The sequence below is a fragment of the Ursus maritimus genome, unplaced genomic scaffold (assembly GCF_017311325.1).
Source record: "Ursus maritimus isolate PB19 unplaced genomic scaffold, ASM1731132v1 scaffold_3, whole genome shotgun sequence".
Classification (NCBI taxonomy): domain Eukaryota; kingdom Metazoa; phylum Chordata; class Mammalia; order Carnivora; family Ursidae; genus Ursus; species Ursus maritimus.
In genome coordinates, this window is record NW_024425563.1 from 82,223,532 (window position 1) to 82,250,521 (window position 26,990).

Consider the following 26,990-nt stretch of genomic DNA (forward strand, 5'->3'; position numbering starts at 1 on the left):
ATGATATATAGAAATATTGGCTTGCCTTTTGCTCACATTTTAGAGTATACTAAACACTATGAGGTCAGTAGAACTTTATCTGGTTATCTTTATAGCATCTCACAATATAAGCAAAAGTTAACTCAGTCCCACATCCAGGTACTCCTTCTACATAGCTGAGACATCTGAATAGATGGTAGCGTTCCATGGGTCTTATTCTTTTAAAAATAAAACAGTCCATTCTGGTTTTCCAGTTTTATCCCTTCAAAGTTTTGTGTAGGACCAGCCACTCACACATACCTCCTGATTGGACTCCTTCAGAACAAGATGAATGTATCCAGATGTGTCTGGATAATTTGGGCTTCTCTTTATCTATAGGCTCTGACGGCCTGTTGATTCAGCCCTTTTTAAAAAAGCCCAAGAAGGGCTGATTTGGTGAATGGAAACACTGACTTGACCGAAAATCTACAAACCAAGCAGCTTTTTCACCTTTCCTGGATGCTTGGGACTGCTCTGTGTTTGCAGGAAATACTAAAAATTCTGCTCCTGTAGTCACCACCTGCTTGCTTGCTTTTACTGCAGGAGACACCCACACTTACCCCTGGGATGACTGCTCAGTGTCTGGCTTTCCCTTGTGTGAGAACTTGCCTTAAATATGCTTTTTCTTTTTTAACTTATATTGGCCAATGTAGAAAAACCGCTCTTCACCCGGGATGCATCCCAGTTGAAGGGAACATTCCTCAGCACCACCCTAAAAAAGAGCAACATGGGTTTTGGATTCACCATCATTGGTGGAGATGAGCCTGACGAGTTTCTGCAGGTGAAAAGTGTGATTCCGGATGGGCCTGCAGCGCAGGATGGGAAAATGGAAACAGGTAAGGTCCTTACTGCTTTAGAAATTTGTTTTACAACATCTTTCATTTTCTCCTCCCCTAAGGCAAATAGGAGGAGCTTCTTTCTGTGTTTTTAATTTGAAGGTCAAAGATCATTTCACTTCAGGGAAAACAGAAATTATGTTTCTCCTAAGTGTAGGAGTATCAAATTGAAGTATTTTGGAAATAGCTCTAAATATCATTTTTGTCTTATTTTTCAGACTGTCCCTTCTATTTGCTGAATTTAATGGGCTCTTGAGATTGACACTTTCCTAATTTATTTTTAGAGTTCTTTCTCAGAAATGTGATTAACATTTCATACTATTCTACCTTATATTCAACCATTGATATTTTAAAATCTGCATTAATCTTGATATTCTCATGCTGAATTGCCCAGGTTAGATATTTAAATATGCATGACCATCTCATAGAAAAACATCTTGAATGGTATTCATCTTTGTATGTCCCCATCAATGTTTTAATATATAAGGTTTTTTCTGTAGTTCTTATGAATCAATTTTCACATGCAGTTACTTGGATGTCTGTGAAATTATAATCAAAATTCATTTAACATGGAGATGTGGAGGCAAATTGTTAAAGGCACAAAAGCATAAAATATGAAAGTTCCACAGAGGTAGAGAAAAAAGTAATGAAGTAAGTCTGGTTTTGCAGGTTGATTTTAAATTCTCCTAAGTCCTAAGGCCCATGACCTTGGATTAATCCCATAACTTATAAATGCTAGTTTCCTTATCTGGGAAAAAAAACAAAAACAAAAAAAGAAGAAATCAGATTTGATCTTGGTATTTAAAATACTGATTCAAGAATTTTGTAGTGTTGTTTTTGAAATACATTAGAAAGAGTATGATAAAAGTGCAGTAAATATATCTCCAAAGAACCGTATTGCCATTATATATTTTTCACAGTGCTGATTTAATTTATGATATCAACTCGCCAAAGTTAATGTGTCCTAATAGATATACAAATTAGAGAATTCGTTTTGAGGAAAAGTTATCGCATCTATGTGGTCTATATATTTGTGAATTGTTTTATTACCATTTAATAAATGGTTCCTCCAGAAATAACTGCTTTTCAAGGTCACCTAATGAATATATTTGTCGCTCCCACTCACTAGTGAATAATAATCCATTTAATAGGTGTTTCACCTCCTTAAAAGTTGAGAGAAGTTCTAAAACTAACCCACCACATTCTTCAAACACTATGGTTGTAAAAATCATCTGTACATAATCTTCTTGTAAGAGTTGAGTTAGAGAGTGTCCGACTCTACTGTCAATCCGGTGATATTTTACTAAACATCTGGACCTTCATGTTGCCAAAAAATCACAGAGAAACATCAAATGACTCAACTAAAAATCATCTTATTGCCTACAATTAGCATAAGAGCAAATTATAGAATTAATACCATCTTAGTAGAGGACAAGGTTGCCCAAAGCTTTTGAACTTCAGTGTAATACTTAATAAACCTATTTCTTTTCATAATGAGGAATAGTTATTTTTTTCTCTGATCCAACCCACTATCCCATGTTTCAAAAACTATAAAAGACTTTTTTCAGTGTAAACGTAAAACAAAAAAAGACATTTGCACAGCAAAGCCTTTTCTCTTCGTATTCATTCTGCTAGTTCGCTGTAGCCACAGAATCTAAGCTAGCCTCGTTCAGCCACAAAGTCAAAGCTTTTATTTAGAATTTAGCAGATTTTCTTCATTTAACATCATCACAGAACAGGTCCTAATAGAGAAAGAAGAACCTAGGATTTAATTCTATTCACTGTCTCGAATTTATTCCTATTCATTCATTCATTCATTCATTCATTCATTCATTCAAGAAACAATGTGTTTAGCTCCCCACTTTCACAAACATGACAGCACAGGAGGGCAACAAAGATGGAGAGGCCAAGGCCTGGCTCTCAAGGATTTTACGTCTAGGAAGGGCCTCTGATAGATAAACAAGTAGTCGTAACACAATATGAGTGGGATGAATCTGTAATAACTCTGATGTTGGCACCAAAATCGAGAGAGTGGGAGGAGGAAGCAACAGAAATGTTTAAAAAGAGAAGTGTGTTCCTAACCATGTAATCTTATTGGGCTTTTATAGAACTGATAATTTCTCTCATCAGAAAAGAATACCATAAACATTTGAAATCTGCTTATAAAATACTCAGGAAATGTAAATGTTTATTTTTAATTGTGAGGTAATTTAAAATAAAATGTAAGCACATTTCTGTGACATTCCACAAGTTGTACTAGCAGAGGCTCCTCAGTTCATTCAGCTAATGTTTTGTGAATATCCATATGTCCCAGGTGTTCTGCTGATTATTAGGGATGCAAAGATGAAGAGACAAATATTTCTATACTTAAGAAGCTTACACTGTAGAAATAATGAGTAGCATGTTAATGAATATTTACATCAATGCAATAACAAAAGTTTGTACAAAGTCCAGAAATAAGACAGAGGAATGGAAGATTAAGTCTATTGGGAGATGTTTAGGGAGGGCCTCGTAGGGATGCCTGACAGAGTTTTGAGTGATGGTAGGTATTTGCTAGGTGGACAAATAAGGAAAGCCACAGGAAGTGGAAATAGCATATGCAAAGGCACAGTAGTAGGGGATACCTAGATAAAGATTGATATGCCATCACAGCCTATGGCAATAGCCCAACTTCAGCAGGTATTCCTGTGAACTACCAAATAAAATGATAATCTTAACTGGTAAAGATGAACTATAATGATGTGTGGGAAACATCAAAGAATAGTATGTAGTCATATGTCCTCATCTAAAAGACATAGATTTCATAAATGCATGAATACTTACATATAAGATCTTTCATGTAAATTTCTCATATAAATTTTCAACCAATTAGGCATAGAGCTTTACTCTATGGCTGATGTTTTCTTTATTTGTGTGTCCCTAGAGCCTGAATCAGTGCAAGGCAAAGAGCAAGTGCTCAGTAATATTTGCTGGATGGATGGGTGGATGGATTGTTGGGTACACTTAGAAATTAAGAAGTGAAATTTCAATTGGCTGAATTCACTTTTACGGCATAGCCTGGTCAATGCTAATTGGCCCAATAACTTACCATTAAAGCAAAAACAAACCAGCATTCCAGTTTCTGGAGGAAATTAAAAAGACAAAAACATGTTAGGGACAAAATTAATTTCCTTTTTTGTAATGACTTCATCTATAAATGAACCTCTAGATTTTTTAAAAATAGACACTACAGATAGAATGATAAATCATTAGTATTTAAAAGGTGTGTGGTCTCAGGTGTGTGGTCTCAGGGCGCCTGGGTGGCTCAGTCGGTTGAGGGTCCCACTCTTGGTTTCAGCTCCAGTCATAATCTCAGGGTTGTGGGACCAGCCAGAGTCAGGCTCCAGGATCGGTGGGGAGTCTGCTGGAGATTCTCTCTCCCTCTCCCTCTGCCCTTCCCACCACTCGTGTTCTCTCTGTCTCCCTGTCTCTGTCTCTCTCTCTCTTTCTCAAATAAATAAATAAATCTTAAAAACAGCGAGTCATCTCATTTGACATTGAAATAAGCATGAAAATACTTGAATCAATTTTTCTAGCTCTAGGTTATCTCTAATTTAGGCAAAGAAATGTCAGTAGTTTGTGTGGACACAAAGAAAGATCCCCTCTACTACAAAGTTGACCAAGGGTCCTACACAATAAAAACAAGAGTAGGGTGGGAATTCTTTCTTTCTCAGTCAGCACTAATTCATGGGAAGGGGTAGAGAACAGGGGAAAATGAGGACCTTGTGCCCCTGGCTGCTTTTTGAAAACTAATTGAGCCAATCCCCAATGGTCCTATCATGTTCTAGAAGACGCTTTCTTAGAAGAAATTACCATAGTGCCCAGAAACTATCCGACTTCTGATTATTAAGTATTCTACACATCCTGGCAATCATTTGTAGGCACCAGAGATCCTGGTAATATTCTTTAAACTATTTTTAAACTATTTTTAAAATCAAGATTGATATACTAAGGCTTATGTAGAAACTGCAAAGTCCGAGAGTTATTTATCTAACATCCTTCAGTTAAAAAGCTTCTCTCGTTACATGATGTTTCCTCTTTTTCCCCAGGCTTATTTTTGAATCGAGGCTTGAGGTTTTCAACAAATATAAGAGGGAGGAAAGCTGGCCTATCTGTGAAGTTCTCCTATAGATAGGGGTTGAATTATGAGGTCACTCACAACCTGTTAGATTTTATTTGCCCTCTTCTAGAATGTATCCATGTTATTAGTCAAATGGCAAGAAACTGGGAGACTAACATCCTGACATTCTCTAGCTCTCGGCGATTCTCCATTTCAGCAGATCGCTGGTACTGCCCCTTTGCTGGTTGCTACCTCATTCTTTGTGTTTCTGGAAGTAGAGGCATAAGATTAATTTTGTCAGAATCACCTGGGGAGCTTTTTAAAGATGCAGATTCCCGTGCCCCTGCGCCTACTGATTCCCAATTTCTGGAAGTGGTTTTTGGGCATGCGCTTTTATACCCTTTTAAAAATTGTCAAATCAACGCATGCGTGTGAAAAATAATCTCATCAAAATATTTGTAATGCATAAAATATCTCCTATCCTGCTTCTCCCCACCCTCCAGGCCCTTATCCCAGAAGCACTCAACCAGTTTGTATTCTTAGAGATGGTTACCTTCACACCTCCAATTAATGTGTTTATACTGTTGTCTTGATTTAGCACATTTAGACATGACCTATATTTACTTCCTCTTAGAAAGAAATGAAGATTTAGCTCTCTTGTTTCCCATCTGCCTTCCCATATTTTCCCAATAGAATTTTACAACTGATTTTAGTAATATTTGTACGGTTTTTGCATTACCAAGGCTTTATACATTTGTTCACTGACACCAACGGTGTACCATTAATACCTTTTTCCCCTTAAACAGCTTTGTGGAGTTTCGCTTTGTCTTTCTCTCTGTCTTGAAGTATCTTTCTTAAAATAATTATTTGTTTTTCCTCCCCAAGCACCATCACATTAGGTCCTCTAGCGGGTCTTCTTTTTTCCGGTCATCTTTTGTCCTCTTGTTCCTGTCTGAGGCTAAGTGTTCATCTGACCCTTGGGGACATTCCATCGTGTCTCTCCCCAGCAGAGTCCACCGTTATCCACATTCATACCTCTTTTTTACAGATGCTCATTTTACTGGAGCGCAGTCCCTTGCATGTGTTATGATCCTCAACTGTCCATATTTAAAAGTGAAACTGGAAAGTTTCCCTAGGATTCTTAGCCAGGGACAGAATATGAACGTCTGTTAAATTGGGATTTTTTTTTTTTTTGGAGACACTTTCAGTTTTCGACTTGGGTTAGGTGGTGGGAGTTCTGCCAACAGTGCCACCGGGAGGATTATATACTTGTATCAAACCTTCCTGGAATTCTGCAGAGCAACTGAGAGCCCTTCTTGCCTCTGTTGCCCCTCCCCCCACTCCAAGAACAGACTAGAACAGGAATCAGCAAATGCTTTCTGTAAAGGTTCAAATAGTAAATATTTTAGGCTTTGTGGGCCAGGTGATCTCTGTCACACTGTTTAACTCTGTTGTCGTGAAAGCGGCCTTAGACAACCCAAGAATAAATCAGTGTGGCTGTGTTCCAGTAAAATTGTATTTACAAATACAGGCATCAGGTTTTGCTCCACGGGCCAGAGTTTGCCAGCCCTCCACTCTAGAATAGACCTTCCAAAACCGTGATAAATTAGCCATCATGCCTTTATTTTCATTCCATATTCTAAAATTCTCTTGAGCTGTCAGGCCATATAATGGCCCCTCTCTGTCAGATAAATGGCTTCTCTCAGGTTCTTTTCATTGCTAGGGGTTTATGCATTTTAAAACCTTTGTTAAAGAGGGTGCCGTGTGTATTCGGTCTGTCATCTGGAGCCGGACGTCTTAGAATCTGCATTTTTACATGCACTGAAGTCTGAGAACTGTGTGGAGTGGCAGGTACCAGCAGGAAGACTCCCTTCCCATCTACTGTACTTAAACACTGTCCATGCTACCCTGACCACCTCTCAACAGAGCCTATGCTCAGAATTGCTTTTAAGGAGTGTTTATGAGTATTCCCGGGTACTAACGTTTGGAGTAGAGTCTCTGGCCATCTACCCAATAGAACAAAGCTGATTACTCCTTATGGTTATCTTTCATATCAGTCTAGGACATCAACTGAAGAGCAATTTCTCATTCTTTGGCGATTTTAACCCTGTTAATACTCAATCCCATAATTTGCATTATCTGAAATCTTAGTTATCCTTTTGCTTTCTAGGGAACAGCAGAGATTAACCTGAGGCTGTGGGTGTTGTGCAAGCAGACAACTGCTCGGCTCTCAACCCAGTAGTTATTACCCCTCTTAAGGCAGGTCCTTCGGGACTGATTCTCCAGTTAATGGTCACCCAGTGGTTTCCCGACCTGCCCTACCCCAGTTTTATTTGATCTTCCCTAGCCATTGTTAGCTGCTCACCAGTTTAATGAAGTAACATCGCTGTTAATTAAATATCTCCTGAGAAAGAATGTATGTAAGAGAAAGCCCAAGATGTAATTAAAAAATGTTTTGTGTCTCATCTTCCCTCTACATGATAACTTGTGTCCAGCACAGGCTTGCTTTTGGATTTTGAGCACACTACTGTGTTGGTCTGTCCCAGCTGCTCTCACACTGACTGGCTTACTTTATAAAACGTCTCAGTGAATCAGCCAGTTCTTCATCACCACCCACTTCCATCTCAGATGTTCACATTTAGATGGTTCTGTCAATTTCCAGAAGCAAATGAATGAATCAGAGAAATGTAATTTTTCTCTTTGAGGTATCTGTTGAGTTTTCTATTGCAAACCACACCAAAACTCAGTGACAATCAAACATTTACTCATGATTCCACATTCTTGCCTGGGATCTGCTCAGTGGTTCTCATCTGCTAGGCTTTCTTTGGGACTTTCATGCAGCCACAATAATGGAGAAGCCCTCCTGGGGCTGGGATGTGCGGGGTGGTTTCACCCACAGTTGAGGCCTCAGCTGGGATGGATGGGACTCCCCAGGGCTGATAAGGCATCTCTCTCTCCACATGGTCTCAGCAGCAGGGTGCTTGGACCAGTTTCCATGGTGGCTTAGGGCTCTAAGAGAGCAAAGGGGAAAACTGTCAGGCCTCTCAAGGCCTAGCCTCACACCAGCACGGCATCACTTCTACCCCTTCTACTGATCAAAGCAAGTCATCGGTCAGCCCATTTTCAAAGGCCCGGAAACTAGGCCCTGTGTTTTGGTGGGAGAAGGGACAAAGCATTTCTAGTCATCTTTGATCTACCACAGTATCCTTTCTGTGGCTTCCTCGTTTCTGAATGACTTGACTTTGTTCAAACTTCCCTCAGAAGCTTATCTTTTACTTCTGTGGACACTCTACCTTTTTACCTTTCTGGCACAGAAGCGTTGATAATGGGTTGCCTTCCAGTTCTCCATCATGCTATGACTAAATAGCAGTGAATCATAATACCACGTCCAGGGAATATGAGTGGTAAAATCACCAGGTCTCCAGCTCTGTCTTTCTAATAAAAATAGAGGAGTGGTTGCAGCAATTCACTGTGTAAGATCTAACAAAATAATCAGACTCAGATCTATGTTAGATAATATTCTAAATTACCCCTTGGTATTAGACATTTATGAGCTTTAGATGCTATACACACACAAAAAAAGTCTTGTATTCTACAAAAGCCAGAAAATAGAATTGAATTTCCAGCCGGCTGACCAATACTAATGTCTCCAGTAGAGAAGAAATAAACTGTGCTTGTTTAGCTTGTCAATATATTTACTCTTGATTTTTTCCAAACACGCCTAACTTTTAAAACCTCACTTCATTTTGTTCAAATACCTAACATCTCCCCTGCAAGCAATGTGTCTTTCAGATCAATCACTGGACATCTCCCAGAGAAGGCAAGAGCCACAGTAAACACTTTCTATCTTCTGTCCTCCTTTTAAGATGATCTATTAGGTAATACAAATGCCATCATTGACACAATACTTGATTTTGGCTACACACCAAACCACTTGAAAGGATTAAGACATTGTTGCACCAATTCATAAAATCATGATGTGCTTCAGTAAAGCATTTAGTTTTAAAAATCTAGAGGTCTTTGTAACCCAAACAAATACTATTGCAGTGCTTCTTTTTGGCACATTTCTCTCTTTTCTCTCATTGTAAATGCCTTGTACTACACTGTTTATGACCTCTTCGCTCAAAATCAGAGTCTAGATAAAAGCTCACTTGAGAAGGATTAACTACTCTACAAGTTCTATCTAGTTTTCATCTCTACCCCAGGCTTAAGATCTTGATTCTCATCTCACACAGATATAGCAAAGTTTGTTACTTTAATTTTGTTTCTAGTTCCATATTGGTATCCATTTGGGTAAGTCACACAGTAATTGAGTTATGCCATTCATGACCGTTGTACCTATTAACACCATGGAAGTCAAAGCACTTAAATGTACTTTTATCACTATTATTTTTAAGTCATTCTGCAGAAAAGCTTTACGTTAATTTGCAGCACAGGTTCACTGGCCCTCCTAGGAGCTCAAGAAGAAAGGAGGTGGGGCTCCGACTCAGCCTAAGCACCCAGCTCAGAAGGTACCAGACGTTACAACACCAGGGATATTACATTAAAGTAATTTCACTGGGTATGAAATTAGTGATTTAAAAATCTGAAAGCTTATCATTTAAGTTTAATGGAAATGGGCTGGAGATTATGGGGTTAATGCTGTCTTTTTATTACCTACTCCATGGAGGAAGTGGTTGGTTGTCAGTATATTAGTGAAGGGTTTTTAGCTTAAATTAGACACATTTGAGATAATGATATCATCTAATGCATTTAAGAAGTGCTTATAATTTTAATTTCTTAGGTCTGGGGCCAGGATCACCAGTTCTCTTGCTTATAAATGAAACAAAATTATCCAAATAGGTACAAAGAGTACCAGATTCTGGTACACACAGGATTGGCCTGTGTGTTTTTATAGACAATGCTAAAGTCATTCTGTTCCTATTACTCTCTGTCCAGAAACTAATGGAACTGAGCCTTTGGTTCACCCACCCCCTCCTTCAGCGGATTTGTAAATTCTTATTATTTGCCATCCCCCGCCCCCAGCACCTAACTATAAGCTCTCTGAGGTCAGAGCCTATTTCTGACTTCATCACTAATAAATTCCCAAGGCATATTTACTACCAGATATATGACATATATTCAACTTGGTGATTGCACAGTTGAAGGAATCCATCTGTGCAGCACTGATCTGCTTACGTGGATTACTATGAAGGCATAAGATTTGATGTAATAATCACAGATTTTTCTATGATCATGCTCCCTTAGAGAATTATTTAAGGCTTTTGTCTAATTTAACCAAACATTTCATTAGATGAGCTATTACATATAAAATACTTAGAATAGGGCATGACATAGGGAATCATTCGAAATTGGTAACCATTATTAATATTTATAAGACTATCTTCCAATAAACCAAAGGAAGCTTTAGTATTCTGGGAATGATATATGAAAAGATTTATGAACAGTGTAGGATGTTCACCGTTTGGGCCCTGGGAATGAGATGATTCTGTATGGAACACTAACAACAAAAAAATTCTTGCTTCTTAAACTACTTTTCAGTTTCAGGTAATCAGAAAATTGTTAGAATTGTGGTGCCATGTTGACAACTCTTATTCTGTTGGCAAACTGGCAGCCGAAGTAGGACACTCAACCTCTTATGTGTGCATATATCACTGAAAATTGGGCTGGGGTGCCATATGGGCATGCCACTGGATTCTGACTCCTGTTTACCAGGTACACGTTGGAGACATCACTAATCTCATCTTCATTTGCTTAACGAAGTTCCTCACTTTTTGATATTATAACCCACTCCAAAATAAAAACACATCAATCCCGAATCATAAGAAACAAAAAGAAAAGTCTAAAGAGGTTAAGATAGTTGGAAAATGTCTGAGGCAAAATACGTTTCTGTTAAAAAAAAAATAATACTCCCTGACTCAAATATCCATGTAGGATATTGGTGCATGTTCCTATTGGTCGTCATGTTGGCTCATAAGTGCTCACTGAATAGTTTAATTTCCTAGATACACACACATACATCACCACCACCGCATATAAGTGAGAAAAAGAGGCAAGAAGTATGTCTTCCACTGTTTCCTCAGCTAAGTCTTAGATCTTAGTTCATAATTATAAATCTCTTCGCATTCTCAACAAGAAGTCTTCACTGAAGTCAATAGGAGATAAATTGCCATGCAGACCTTTGTTTATAAGTGTAATTCTGCTGGTTTTTGCAAGCTGCCAGTGAAATTAGAGATGGAGCGCGCTGGAGTCGGCAAATATCAAAGCTGCTGCAGCTGCAGAACCATGATTCCCGTATCCAGTGTAATTAATGTGCCTCTCACATGAGCCAGCTGAGGATTTGCATGAACTGACAGGAGCACACACGGTAAATCTCGTGTCATCATCTAATTTACTACTTTGTCCGAAAACCCAACTCTGTAAGGTGAATTTTGCATCTCTTAATGGCAAGAACTTTTATCAGAATCTAAAGCATTTCATCATGTAAACGAGATATTAACCATAAAGGGGGGGGGACTTTGTTTTGCAAAACCAAGATTAATAACCTAGAACTGTCTTTCTCCACATTATCACCTTCGTATTCCTTTCCTCTTTGTTTTAAAGTGTCAGATCCTGATTTCACCCCTCTGGCTTCTTTGTGTGTTCTTCTTTCCTATTTTCTCACCTGACTAGGAAAAAAGCAAAAACTGGATCTATTTTCTCCCATGTTCTCCTGAGAGAATGAAATTTGGGGCATGAAAAAACAAGCTTAGATTGCCACATCTCTGAATGTAATATGAAGCACTTAGCATACTTTCCAGTGTCGTGATGGATAGACACACTAGGTAGCGATACTGGCATGTTTTCAAGGCAGTTTCTCATGGACTCGTATGAGATCATGATCCTGAATTGGGACATAAAAGCTTTGAAGTGTTAGAATAATGAGGTTGGGGCTAGATGTAGCAAGAGCTGAAATTATACAAATCCATCCTGTGTGCAGTGAACATTCCTGGAAAACAAGGTGCCTGGCTTTTGTGGTCATTGACATTTGCCTACAGGCTACATCAGTGGTGACAGGTGTAATCTCAGAATTTACAAAGTAGGACCTCAAGTACAAACTAAAAGATATGGAATTGTTTCCAGTGTTTCTCATCAAGGCTGGGTCTTTGAGATTTTATTTTTTTTAACAAAATGCAAAGGTCATTTTCCCTTTGGAAAAAAATAACCACCTGCCATTTCCTAGAGAAAAGGTGACATTTTTCTATGAAAAGGAGACATTTTGCCCAGAGGCGAGTGAAGGCACTTTCTGGGATTGCCTGACAGTGAGTTTACATAAGAGCAGAACAAGATGCTGTGCCTCTGGCAGAAATGACATTTTTCCTCCCTATTCAGAGTTGCAAATTTTAAAAAATACAAAACTGACTTTCTGGTGGTAATTCTGGTCTCTTATTGATGTGTGCAGTGGCAATACTAATTAATGTTGTGAACGTGTGCCATGCTGAGACCAGGGGAGGTGATAAAAGATGGCGGACGGGGAACTGAGCCCTGAGCTAGAAGTCCAGTCCTTCACTTTGGATTTCTGTCACTGACTAATCTTGTTCTGTTTCACCTAGCACTTCACTGCACAGCATCAGTATTCCTGTCTATTAATAATTACTCAAAATAGATATATCCATTTGCTCATTCATTTATCCAGCAAACTTTATCATGCTATGTTGAGTTGGAGCTTTTCACAGAACTGGCTCTGGGTCCCATCACCCTCCTCTGCAGCTACTGTGGAACTGCCCTACTACAATAAACTGCCCCCCCCCTCTGTATAAACAAAAGCTGGAGAGGGAAAAAGAATCTTCAACATAGTTTTCCTTATGTGGGATGCAGGCTTGTGTTGAGAAGTAATCCAGTAGTCCCCATGTGAAAGGGAAGGGTGCTTCTCATGCCCATCTCAATCCAAGTGAGGAGGGAGGCTCTAAGGGAATAATCACTCCTTCAAATTGAGATTGTCAAAAACAAGGAGAGAGGGTGTTTTGGTTTCCAAACTGAACATCTGCTCAGGCAGTGGACTTGCTTCCTTTGGCCATCAAAGGAAAGAAATAAATTGGAGAGTGGAGGGAGGATAGAGGGAAAACACGGCAGTGAAGCTACTGCCCTCAGTATCTGGCATGGCAAGGCTATGCCAAGTTCTCTATGGTTGAAAGAGACCTTGACCTGAGCCAGCCATCTTCCGTATACCACTCAGGAGAGCCACCTGCTGGGCAAGGAAACCCCAGCATCAGTAGGCTGGGCAGTGCTCCAGTATGGCAGCAGCTGATGGAGATAAAAGAGGTCAAGCTTGAACCAAATACTGCACTGACCCTGGGATGAATGCGCAGACCCATCCCACGAGAGAGCCAGCCCCTAGGCACCTGCCACTTCAATGGCCAGTTACCATTCACTAGACAGGCAGCCACAACCAACACCATTGCAGCCAATTAAGTAAAAAAGACTCCCTCTCTGGAAGAACTAGAGAAAAAGCAGTGACCCAGGGGCAGACCATGCCTCCCCCACCTCAAAGCTGTCAGGGTCTCAGTACGAGCCCATGCAGAGGTTAGGAGGAAAAGAGATTTAAATCAAGTTTAAAGTTGAGGCTTTAAGAACTCTAGGTGTATTGTAGCCAAAAGTGACTTCAAAGTTCAGAATTTCCCCCAAGCCATCATTAAGGAATGGGAAAGGAGGATGAAAATAGTAACTGTAGGAAAAAACCTACTTCACATTTTTACCCCCCACCCCCAGATGAGACTGCTCCTTAAACATGTGTGTGTACAGGGAGTGCCTGGCACACATCAGCCATCTTTCCAGGTCCTGGGGACTCACGGATGAATGATACAGTCTCTAACATAAGGGATGGTACAGTCTGGCAAAGGCACAGAGGTATGTGAGCAATTTCAGGTGACACCTGGAGATAAATACTAGAAGAGATGTGTACAGACTCCTGAGGAATGAGTCTCTCACAAGAGGAGAAGTTGTAGGGAGAGGCCTAGAAAGGTTTCACAGATGAAGTGTGATTCAGAGACACATGAATTTATTAAGCATTCCAGGTATGGGAAATAGAGTGTGCAGACATCCATTCCTTCAGTAGCACATACGGGAGATTTTACTATGAGCCAGGAGCTGTGCCGGGTGGGGTATTGGCTGATAAGATGAAAACAACGTGATCTTTGCACGGGTCCACGTCTAGGGGACCTGGAATACCACAGGCTGTTTGTTATGCCTGAAACCGAGGAGAGAGCACAGAGGGGGGACAGACACAGAAGTTGAGGTGAAAGGCTGCCAGGAGCTTAATAGGGAAAGGAACTATAAAATACACTTAGGAGGCACACAGAGGTTACAGGCAGGGCTGCAAACCTCATCAAATGTGCATTTTAGAAAGATAAAACTGGAGTCAGTATAAAATATTAATTGTAGAAAATAGACAAGAATCAGAAGAGAAGAAATGTTCAGTATCTCTTCCGTGTCCCTCTCCAAGCCCACCTTCTCTGGTTCCCTTTAAAGACTCCACCAATGGGCTGCCTTGCCCTAGAACTTCCAGTTGGGCTCAGTGAGTGGGAAGAAGCAGCTGACCATCAGAGGCACGAAGAGAGTGAGGTGCTAGTACTTAGTCCCTTCGTTTATTCGCTGCCAGGTTGCCGTGTGCTGGGCATCCATCTTTGGAAGCTCTGCTCTCACAACCACGGGAGGAGAAAAGGAAATGAAATGGGAAATATGTGGACAGTGTTCCTTCTTGCGAAGGAAGAGTTAAGTACATTTGCTTCTTTGGGTTTCATGCTGGAGCAGCTGGGTGGACTATGGTGCCTTTAATACAGAAGAGAAGCAAGTTCGAAGTGTTTCAGCCTAGTAAGAATGTTTTAATTACTCCTATGTCATAAGGAATTGAGGCTAAGTTAGGTAATATGTGAACCAGGCTTCTATAAGGTTTATGTTTCTAAGAGTCAACATCTATATACATTTGAACAATTGTTCAAAGACAGTTAAGTTCTCAATTTCGTAATTTGTATTTTCTTTCTTCAGTGTTTTATTTTATGATTCCCTTTTTAATTTTTTTTCAGAGAGAATTGGTAGCAATAGGATTTATTTTATATTGCCAAGAAAGTTCATACTTGTTAACAACTCAGTGGGATGGGAGAAAGAATTATATGCTAAAATCTACAATATAGAGAGGATGCAAAGGGCTTCAGTCATTGAATAGCTGCCAAAAGGAAGAAGAAACCGCCTTGTTTTCCATCAAATTCTTCTAGGTTTTCCAGATGAGAGAACAACCACAAATGGGTGGAAGTTATACAGAGACAGATTTTGATTTATTATAAAAAATAGCTTAATGACAGAACTGGGTTGTCTAATAGTAATATTCATTCATTGAGCTTAATGGCACTGTGCCAAACTCTTAATATATAGTATCTGATTTAATCTCTATAGTAACCCGGTAGGATAGAGATAATTGCTCTTATCTGACAAACAAGGAAACTTTAGTTCAGAAAAGCTGGGAAATTAGCCCAGGTTCACACCACTAGCACATGGTAAGGCTGAGATTCAAACCCCTATTTGACTACAGTGCTACTACTTTCTAGGAGAGTAGTCAGCTCCCCAGCTTTGGAAGTCTAATCGGAGTTTGATTAATCATTTCTCAAGTATTACTGTTCTGGTTGGAGGTTGAACCATTTGACTCAAAGTCACCATCTCTAAGGTGCAATATCATGAATCTCCTTCTCTACCTGCCTTCCCTTTCTTCCTACCCACTACCCCCCACCCTGTTTTTCATGAATAGTGTGTGTGTGTGTTGAACTCAGTCTGTAAAACATTCTGTATTTTTTATTAATAAAGAAGGACATTGAAAGAAAGTGCTAGATAGAAGAAAAACAAATCCATTCCCTTTCCACTGTTCCCTTATATACCCTGGTACACATATCTTATCTACTTAACCGGCTAGATAAAAGGAAAATTCAAGGTCAATACACAGGATGAATAATATTTTACAATAGCATGTTTTTTCCCTTGCTATATGACCCAGTTTTTTGCCCCCAACCCTCACTGATTTTGAGGGGGAGTGGAACCAGCAAATATATATATGAGATGTTTCACTTTTTTTTTTTTTAAACCAATAAATGGTATCTGGTATTAAGAAGAATTGAACTAAAGGTGTTTCAAAGCTTCTTGGAATAAGACCTATCCTATAATTTTTCTAAGTATGTCATTAGATAACCAGGTTATCTAAACAGAGAAAGAACTTAGAATCCTAAGAAGATTTCACATGATTATTGAGGTTCAAATGAAACTGTGTTTTGTGAAGGGAAACCTATGAACACATAAAATAGACATAATTAGACTAAGGGGTAAGTAATGAAGTAGGATTCCAGGGCAGGTCTCTGAGGCACCTCATTCCAAACTACTTCCCCCAGATAAGCACTTTGGGACCTCATTTAGTTTCAAGTATGGGACAGACAGATGAAGGAATGTAGTATTACCGAACAAGTGGTCCCAAGAGACTTGATGTTTTCTCAAGACAACAGAGGACGTAGAAACATCTTTGAGGCTTTTACACCAATCCAAACATGTTATATCTCTTTTACTTGAAGGAAAAAGTCTGAATGTCCTTTGTTCACATACATAAGATGTTGAAGTGAACAATGAGGTCCTCAGAAGAAAATTAATTATGAGATTCATTACAGTTAAATATTGAGAATTTACATCACACTCTGTTCATGTCTAAGACCCAACTATGTATCGAATATCCTTGCCCAGTAGACCACTGGCATTTACTGGGATAAATAACACAGAGACTGTAAAAAAAATATTTTGGAAACTGCAGAATATGCTTCAGTTGTTAAGTTAGTTTTATGATGATTTTCCATTCCTAAATATCTTAATATGCCACTTTCTCCATTTTAACTTACTGTGCTGATGTGCATTCTTATCTTTTCCCTTCTGGGTGTTGTCAATCTCTCTAATTAGATTATAGGCTCATTAGGTGGAGGCCAATGGCTAATTCCATGTTTAGTACAGAAACACTACACTGTTGGTATTTAATCATCCATAGTCTCCTGTTCTGGCTCAGCAGGGTACAACAATACATCTTCTGAAAGCTCACTAGAGTGAAAATTCCCCTGCAGAGGGCAAGAAGAAAGCAAGAAGGACAAATGAATTTTCATTCAACCCTCGAAGAGTTCTTCTTTTTACGGGAATATAATAGCTAAGCACTAACCTGTAGAATGGAAAATCAGCCGGAATACATGTAAAAGAAAAAAAAAAATCAATGTGCAGTAGCTGTTTTATGCAGCACTGTTCAATTCCAAAAGAGCTGGCAGTTTGTGGAAACAAAAAAGACAAAAAACAAAAAATAAGATGCGTTATGCCATTTGGGAAAAAAGTAAAGCAAATAATTCATATGTGGAACTTTTATGAATGTCTCAAAACTGTTTAAGGAAAGCTAACTCAGTATTCCTTAGAGAATCATGAGTGAAGCAAGAGTAAGGAAAGTATTAATTTACCTGGTATATAGGTAAGGAAAACAAAAAAACAACACTCAACAAAGCTCCAGGATTCAGAGTTTATCAGTTCTGGGGCCAGAATCCCTGATTACTCATCTGCTATCCTATGTAGTTTGCAAAATCTATAGGGATTTAATAGTATCTGCTCACTCTGGGGTTAGAATTTAAGTTCTGCTGAAATTCTTAATAAAAAGAGTTTCACATTTTCTTCTTCTTAGTTGAATCCCTGTTGGTTTGCAACCAAGTTTACCATGGTTTCTTCTGGAGCCTTATTTAGCTTAACTGACGGTGTCTGCTAAAGCAAAGACAGAGAAAACAAAATTATTCACTTCCCATTGATAGGTGAATTCTATAAGAGTTTACTGATAGGTTAATAGTAGAAATTTTTTGGCAACTCTATTTTATTCTGTATATATGTGTATATATATTGCTATATACACAAAGGGTTATAGAGTTCTTTTTCTTGCCAGCTAAGTAAGGCATTCCCTCTGAATATATCATTAACACCACTTGGAGGTATTAGAAATCAACTTAAGGATCTCAGTATGTTTAAAGAGCTTTTTCTATAATCCCCTCAAGGTAAAGGGGAAAAAATGCAGTGTAAAAGATGAATTCATATTTTTGTGCACCCAGTGTCATTACTGGGCTAAAATTTGACGAAATAAAGAGGAATATAAGCTTTTATTCATTGCTTGCAATGCACCTTGAAAAATGTAAGGAAGTAGAGACAACTTTGTATCTGGAAGCATTTCCATCCAAAGTAATAGCTATAGGGAATAAATAGACACTTTGTAAAAGAGATTCAGCTGTTAGCAATATGAACAAGGAATATAATTTGAATGTGTATCTATTTTTACATATATTTAAATAGTCAAGTGAAATCTTATGTCCTTGATATATTAATTGAACTATGTATGGATGTTTATTAATGCAACTCTAAAATGTTCATGCTAAATATTGATTTCGAAAACTAAAAACAAGGAAGAAAGAAATAGCATCATAGATAATTCTCTGTCACTCATAACACAGATGGACAACTAAGAAACTTCCCAGCAGACACCCCAGGATGTATCTCTGGAGGTGCCCAGACCCAAAGACTCCTCATGCAACAAAATATCTACTGTGATTGATTGTAGAAATAGCAAATCTTCCATCATGGAAGAGGTTTCAAAGAAGAATATGTTCTGGAGTGAGTCGAGGAAAGTATAGAAAATTGTTGAAGCAAAGCAAAATCGATACTGAGAAGAAAGAAGAGAACAGAAGAGAGAGGGAGAGAAAGAGAACCACAACTTCTTCCCATAAATGGAAAGCATGTTTGTATACTTGCTAACTAAGTCCAAAGTGAAAAACTTACTAACATAAAATGAATAAGACAGAAATGAAGTAGAATCAGAACAGGGGGGGAAAAGAGCCCAATTTTTAAGACTTAATTTCTTAGCCTCTTAACATACATTTAATCCTTATTCGAACAGTTTACAATTCTGAATATAATAGAGTCTGAGCTAATTGGCTGAGAATGATAATATCCTTTAAAACTAGCTTCTGGCATAATGTCCAGTCTTCTCCAGGCCTATAATTACTGATGTGTGTATGTGAGCAAGGAACTATGTGATTTAGTTGCGCTCAATGGGCTAGTAATAATACCCCTGATCAGTGTTTGAAATCCCCCGAGGAAGAACCCGTATGAATAGCATGACTAAATTCTATAGAAAGCAGTGCTTGTAAAAAATAAAAGGAACGACAGAATATATGAACTCCATCATCAACTCATATTTCTGGGAAAATGGCAAAATATGCAGCCCTGCCAAGTATATGCCAGCTAATGTGATTCATTTTGGATATGAGTTAACACTTTAGCACAGATGTCCAGATCCCAGATGATGTCTCTCATTTAATACTGGCTCATATTACTTAATGATTTCACTTAGTTGTGTGAAATCAAAATGCAAAACACTTAGTTCCAAGTGGGAGATGACAGAAAGTGCTAACAGAGCAGTTGACTTGGAAACTTGGGAAAGTAACTTCCAACTTTCTTGCCTCAGTTACCTCTGCCCAATAATATGATGATTAGATTATATCTAGGGTCCTCTTGAGCCCTAAAATCATATAAATGGTCAATTGTGAACCACAAAATTACAAATGTTGGTTTAATAACAGCATAAAACTGTGACCTTTAAATGGCATGTCCAAATCAGCAAACTGGATAAAGTTCATCCGTGTTAGAGGGGTGTGCCCGACAGTTAACTCTGGGAATCAGTGTCCTGTCCTCTAATAGAAACAGCCACAATATGTGGAATATAATCGAATAGAATCAAAACATAAGTACCACCAAAGGCACAGTCAGCTCATTTTATGGTTTCTAACGAATACATGCACCAGACACTATATAGCCTAAAAATGACGTAACATGTTTAATTATCCTGCAGCATGACTTGGACACACTACACAATCACTATAATTGATTGAGCAAAGAATGATGCTAAAGTTACCGAGCAAAAGGCAGTAGACTGAAAAAAGTCAACTCAGAGGCCAGGAGACCATGTCTGGTCATGCCCCTTGTTAACACTGATAAACTGTTACTAATAGAGCCAATTCTAAACTTTCAAAGTTATAGATCATTGCTCCCCCAGGCTGGCTGTGGTCAATTTGTATTATAACTGAAGTCTATCTTCATACTGTCATACTGGGCCTTCTTTCTCTATGCACTTTTCTTTTCTTGATAGTATAATAATTCCTTGGCAAATTCTCCATCCTACAAAGTTCCATCCTTCTTCTGTGTCCATCCTGCTTCCTCTCCCATCACCACCACACAAACACATACAATAAATCAGAACTGCTACTTCTAAGGTATTTTTTAATTCAATAGGTAATATGCCAATGCCAAGACATAAATTATTTTCATAGAAAACATTCCTCATTGGTCTGCCTTCTTAATGCTATAATACAACTTCCTTTCTTTTGACCTATTCTAGAGAGCTGTAAGGCTGAAGACATGGAGGTCATGAAAAAGCAGTAATGAGACAGTAGTAAATATTTAATATGTGGGTGCTTGGGTGGCTCAATCACTTAAGTGGCTTTGGCTCAGGACCTGATCCCAGGGTCCTGGGTTTGAGCCCCGCATTGGGGCTCCACGCTCAGCGGGGAGTCTGCCTGAATTTCTTTCCCTCTGCCTCTTGCCCCACTAGTGTCTGTATGCACATGCACTCTCTCTCTCACATAAATAAATAAAATCTTTAAATACTTAATATGCATTAAGTACTCTTAACATGTCCTTATAAAATGCATGCTATATAACAAAACGTCCATAGCAATACTATTCATCCCGAGAACATTCTGTGTGGCTCCTAAGCTACCTTTTGAAGTCTTCTACTGAACTAATGTCATCTAAGGCAGTGGGCAGTTCATTAACTGTCACTTATAGAAGCAATCGATCCTTGCGCTATTATGCACCAAGAGTTCGTTTGCATGACAAATACTATAGAACCGTGAAGTTCAGTTGATCTTTCTAATACAAATAGAGAATGAGAGGTCTTTCAAAGTGTAGCATCTTAGTATGAGTTAACTTAGTATAGGTTAACTCACAGCTCCATGCTAACTCATGTCTCTAGACCTCCTAGTACCATAACTTTCTTTCTGTAATTCATTTTAGGTCATAAATACAATAATTTTTGTAAAAGTCATTCTAAAAAAAAATCATTGTGGTATCAGAGGACTTTATGTAATAGCAAATAAGCATATGATTTTTTTTTGTCTCTGAAAAAAAGTGTTGCTCAGAATATGTGGATACAGCCTTAAATTAAGCCGTACATTAAGAAAAGTAAATAAAACACCCTACCTGCAGCTATGCATGATGATTCACAAAAACATGATACTTTTTTTCCCACTAATTTCATCTTAACGTTTTTTTGCATCAATAGCAGAATGCCCATTTCTATTATCAAAAAAGTTATTTTTATGTTTTTGCACACATACGTAATTAGATTTTAATATTTTAATTTGTTTTGGTATCTTTGTATTTTTTGTTATTCAAGTCGGAAATGCATGTTTGACGTTTTGAATTGACAACCACATTGATAGAAGTTGAATTTTTTTATGTTATTAAGTCTTGTTTCCAAGTCATCCCTTCACTGGCTAAAATATACCCAGTGTTTTATTTTCCCCATGGTTGAACAATTTTTTTATGGTACTTTTGGAAGTAGCTAAAATTGACAATTTACCTGTAGTCACTGCAGGATTAAATGTTTCTGTTACATAAGAAATTTAGGCTTAATCTTTCTTAAAATGCCCAAATTTTACTCTTGACTTTAGTAATTCTACATCCACGTTAAATGTTCCTGTTTTTTAACTTAAGAAAAACATTAGCATTTGAAACGAAAACTTACAGCTTTTTATTGGTGTGGGATTTTCAACCACACTCTCCATTTCAGCTAAATTTGCTTTGCTTGCCAGTATCTAAATACTCATTTCATGTAATACTGTGTTCAAATTAAGAGGTCCCCTCTGTTCCTTCAGCAAATTAAGAATTTGTAAAAAGTGCCAAGAGTTTGCATACTGACTTTTTTAAAATTAGAAAGAGAGCCAAAACGTTTTTTTCAGTATATGAGTGCTCACAAAGGTATTCTACCTCTGGAGTTATGATTGAGAAAAGATACTGCGTGTCCTCATCTTTACCTTGCCTCGTTTTTGACATGTTCTCGGGCATAAGCTGAAGTTCTAATTTTAAAAGCTTCAGTTGTCCTTTTTATCTCTATCATCCTATCATGACCTTCCATAGGCAAATACCATGAAAAATTATTTGATATCTTAATGACTTTCCTCTCCTCACATCCATCCCCTTGGTCCTCTGTGGTTTGGCTTCTGAAACCACCACTCTACCCAAACCCCGGTCTCATCTGTACTGCCAAATCCAGAGGCCTTGATTCCTTGTTCTTGAACTCTTGCAAGTTCTTAATTAACATTGCAGACCACAGCCTCCTCCTTGAAACTCGCCCTTACCTTGTTCTTTGACACTGACCAGCTGACCCTCCTTTCCCACCCCTTCAATTGTTCATGGAATCTGGTTTCCTTTCTTACCTTCTCACCGCCCCTGGTAATTGCCATTCATTCAGCCTTCTGTTTTTCTGTCTTTATTTCCTGAAAGAGTTCACCCATTCTCATGCTTAGCTACACCTTAGCTGTGTCAGGTAAGGCAGGTTATTTAGCCTCTCTGTACCTTACGTTTCTCACAGCAAATTGGAGATATTATTTGATGTGAAAATCAAATGAGTTAGGACTTTGAAAGCATGTAAAATAATCCCTGTCACATAGTAAGTCATTTGTTATTAGCCAGGATCGTTATTTATCACTTTATCACACTTAAAGCTACATCTTCATGTTTGATTTATGTTTCCATATTTCCAGTTGACTTTAAGACACGATCAGCAGAATATTCCGTCAACATCATCTCAAACACCAACATGTCATAAACAAAAGTCTATTTCTTGGGCCATGTCCCCTTCTCAAAATGGCTTATTTGTTCAAATGCTCTCTCTCTCTGATATTACCATTCTTCAGGGAATCAGTATTACCTGTAACTTAACATTTGTCTCTCATCATCTAATTTAATCTTGCCACTGAGCTGCTCAGATTTTGTAGTTTTATTTCGAATTCATTGAATTTTCTTACTTTTCAGTGTTCCACCTTGGTCCAGATCCTTGTCATTTTACACTTGGATTAGTTACTCATCTCTGTACTCCCAGCATCTTTATTCCAAACAAATAAGCTCTTATAAATACCACTTTTAATATGTCAGTGTTCTTCTACTCAAGAAGTTGGAATAAAAAAAATCAAACTATACCAACAATTATCAAAGAGTTAAAAATGGTAGAGCAGATGTCGCTTTTAAAATACATATGGAAAATTTAAGTTTATAAATTGAAGACTTATTTTAGTTACTTAAAATCTGACAAATATATATATTATTTAAGTTTTATAGAAGATTAGGAAAATAAGCAAGAAGGATCATAGAAATGTTCCAGCAAACACCAGTGGATCATACAGAAGGGCCAATGTTAATACTTCTGTGACTACCGCTACTATAATTATAATAATGATAACACTAACAGACATTTGTTACCTATGTTATACTTTACAAAGTATTTTGACATAAAATATTTCATTTACTTTTCATAATTAATTCAGTGAAATAGTATTACTATTAACCTATTTTACAGATTAAAAACTGAGGCTCACAAGGTTAAACAGCTTACCAGAGATCATGCAGCCAGGAAATGGTGGAGGCAGAACTTGATCTTAGGTCAGGTTCCATTGCACTATTGGAAGACCTCAACAAAAATTTTTTAACAACTTACTACATTTTGAAAACATAATAATAGCACTTAATGAAAGCTGTGTGAATGAGTGAATTATTAGATAGACTGTAATAATTCTAAAGCTGATTATTTAAATATATTAAGATTAGAGCACATAATATGAAAAAAACGTAGACTAGTTTCCTAAATAGCGGACGCCTCACTCTACTGAATATTGACTTTCAAAGGGAGAGTCCCTAGAACTCTAACACCAAGAAAATTGTCACCCACAAAGTGCCCTGTCCCTCAGATTTTCATGGACTTCAGTGTGGCTCTAGTCATCGAACATCCAAGGGGAAGTTGTGTACAGAAAGAAAATAGTGAGCGTAGAGAATAGGGTGTAGAGAAACAGACCACTATGTGTCCCTATCCAGAAAGACAGTATGTCCAAAGCATGGATAGAGCTGGCCTCACCGTGGCCTGAATATCTTGTCTTTAAAGATTATCCGCATCACTTGCTCTGTGCCCATGCTCACTAAGCAAGATTTTGTTTTCCCAGATAACTTGATATGCAGAGAGAGAGTGCTCCTCACTGAAAATGGGGTATAATTGAATGAGCTGACAATCTGGTTTTACATTGATCTCTCTTGTTAGTGTTTGATTATCACTAAAAGTCTGCCTATTTCAGGGAGTCCTCATAATGTCCAGAAGGGCTGGGAACCAGCTGTCTAGATCACAGTGACTCACTTAGGTATTGCTTCCCCAAAGAAGTCTTAGCAGAGATAATCAAGTTCCCTTATCCAACATCCCTATTAGAATACCATTGTCAATTAATTTCACCATTGGCATAGTGAAGAAAATGCTAAATATTAGAAATTTATTGCATGAAACTACTAGTTAAAGTGAGACTTGGCTCTCTTTGATCCAGTAACCTGATTCCCAGTAACTTGATTCAAATTCAGGTCTTTAATTCTCCTATCTAACATACCTCTTGGGGCACCTGGGTGGCTTAGTCAGTTAAGCGTCTGCCCTTGGCTCAGGTCATGATCTCAGGGGTCCTGGGATTGAGCCCCAAGGTGCACTCTCTGTTCTCTGCTTCTCCTTCTCTCTCTGCCCCTCTCCCTGCTCATGCACTCTCTTCTTGTCTCTCAAATAAATAAATAAATAAATAAATAAATAAAGTATTTAAAATATCTCTTACTCAAAATCTGATGCCATTTTAACTGTCTCTTATTACCTTATTTAGCTGTTTCAAATACCTTATTACCAGCTTTGGCCAACCTGGGCCTCTGTCTTCAAAAACTTGTCATCTTTACTCATTCTAGTCACTCCTAAAAGGAGTTCTAAAACTTTCTATTGTGGAAAATTTTAATCATATACAGAAGTAGAGAAAATAGTACAATAAATCTCTATGTACCCATCAGTCAGAGTTATTAACAGAGTTATTAACTCTTAGCCAATCTGGAAGAATATTTTCTCCTCCCCAGTGCTTACATTCATCAAGGTCTACCTCAAATTCTGTGTTCTATAATGACCTTCCCCTCTAATTATTACATCCCAAATTTGATACATTGCCTTTCTGACCTTTTATTAGACAGTATTAGTGTTTCCATTTTATTGTCTGATGAACTTTTTTTTTTTTTCCTTTCCTGTTACTGTACTCTAATATAAGCTCTCCAGGTTCACAGGGGTGTCATATGCATTTCCTATGCAGAACCACATCGAATATAGCATGAACTTCATAATAGGTAACCTCAAAAGTAAACCTCATGAACTACCTTATTACTACTTGGCAAAAAAAGGAACATAGTGTCTAGAAATAAGTAAGTCATCTCATCACTTTAGTGCTACAAAGTATCTGTATCCACTAAAATTCACTAGCCAAAGGCTGAGCAATCATTTCTCATTTTTCTAATAACTGTCTTCATAATTAACAGCTTGTGCAACAGTAATACGGGTGAAATACGTAGAACATTTTTACAAGCACAAATAAAATTAGCCTTTATTTTATAAATGTTTTCTTTCGAATTTAAAATAGTCTAAAATTATGGAGTTGACGAAGACGAACCTATGACATTTAAGTGTAAATGTCTTCTTTCTTTTCTTTATGTGGGATTAATATTCAGGTAGTTCAACTGACATTGCCTAATGATTACAGAAATTATGAAGATGAAGCAAAAGTTAATTTCCCTGGATATACTTTATACCCTGGGAAGAATGCTAATGATAGTTTAAAGCATTTGGACCTGAACTGGACATATGTATCTTTCTATTCACTTGGCTATTTTAAATAGGATTTAAAAACACTTTGGTGAAATTATTTAGAAATTTCTCAGTTGCAAATTACTTGGCACTGACTATTAATCAGCTAGTCTTATGTAAACATTATTCCCAAAACCATGCAATGACTCTCAGGACCCTGAAGTGAATTGTTGATTCAAGATCGAGCTGGTCTTCATGCCCAGTGTGAAATGACCGTGTGAACGTGTGAATATGTGGCAAATGGATAGCCTACTCTTTCCACTTTCCCAGATTTTCCAGTATTTAGAGTCTCATTGACGATTTGAGCAAAAGAAGAATACAGTCATTTGGTGCTGAAATTAATGCATAAAACCATAATTCTATATCCTGGGGATCTTCTGCATCATAGCATTTTACTAATAAGCTTCGTTAATATTAAATGACTTGATGACAGTTTCAAAGGCAAGAACGCTCTGGATAGCATTTTATTTTGTGCCCATAGTTGGAATGTGAACAAGAAACCAGTGCCGCCTAGTGAAGCAGTAGCCAAGTGAAAATGGGCTTAAATTGAAGAAACGATAAGCTTATCAAAGGGCTGTTGTCTTAAACGCAGCCCTCTAGGAAAAGTACAGAATGCAAGCCACATTCTGCCACGTGACATACTTTACTTGTGTTCATCATTCACATTACTGATGATTAGAGGGAGAGGAGGATGTAAAAGAAAATCTGACTTGGGCTTGCTTGCCCTTCGAAAGACCTGCTAATTAGCCTTTCAGTTAAGTAAAGAAAAGGCTTTCAAGTCTTTGGTAACAATGAAGTGAAACCACATTAGCACATCCACTTAAGCTCCTGTTCAGCAACACACAGAGTCTTCTCTTTGTTACCATACCCGTCCATTTGCGATTGGGTATTTTCACACTTTCTGAATCAGTTTGTCCAAAATGTGAATTTTTTTTTTTTTTTTTTTTTTTTTTTTTTTTTTTTTTTTTTTTTTTTTTTTTTTTTGGTC

General features: G+C 37.9%; 1 protein-coding gene across 1 annotated transcript in view; it reads left to right on the forward strand.

The window, feature by feature from the left end:
* MAGI2 (membrane associated guanylate kinase, WW and PDZ domain containing 2) overlaps window positions 1-26,990 on the forward strand; it is a gene marked incomplete at its 3' end in the record, with an annotated part of 1,258,801 nt that overhangs the window by 982,137 nt on the left and 249,674 nt on the right. Inside the window, 1 exon segment of the mRNA XM_040644569.1 lies at window positions 672-854. Coding sequence (XP_040500503.1) covers window positions 672-854 — 183 coding nt within the window.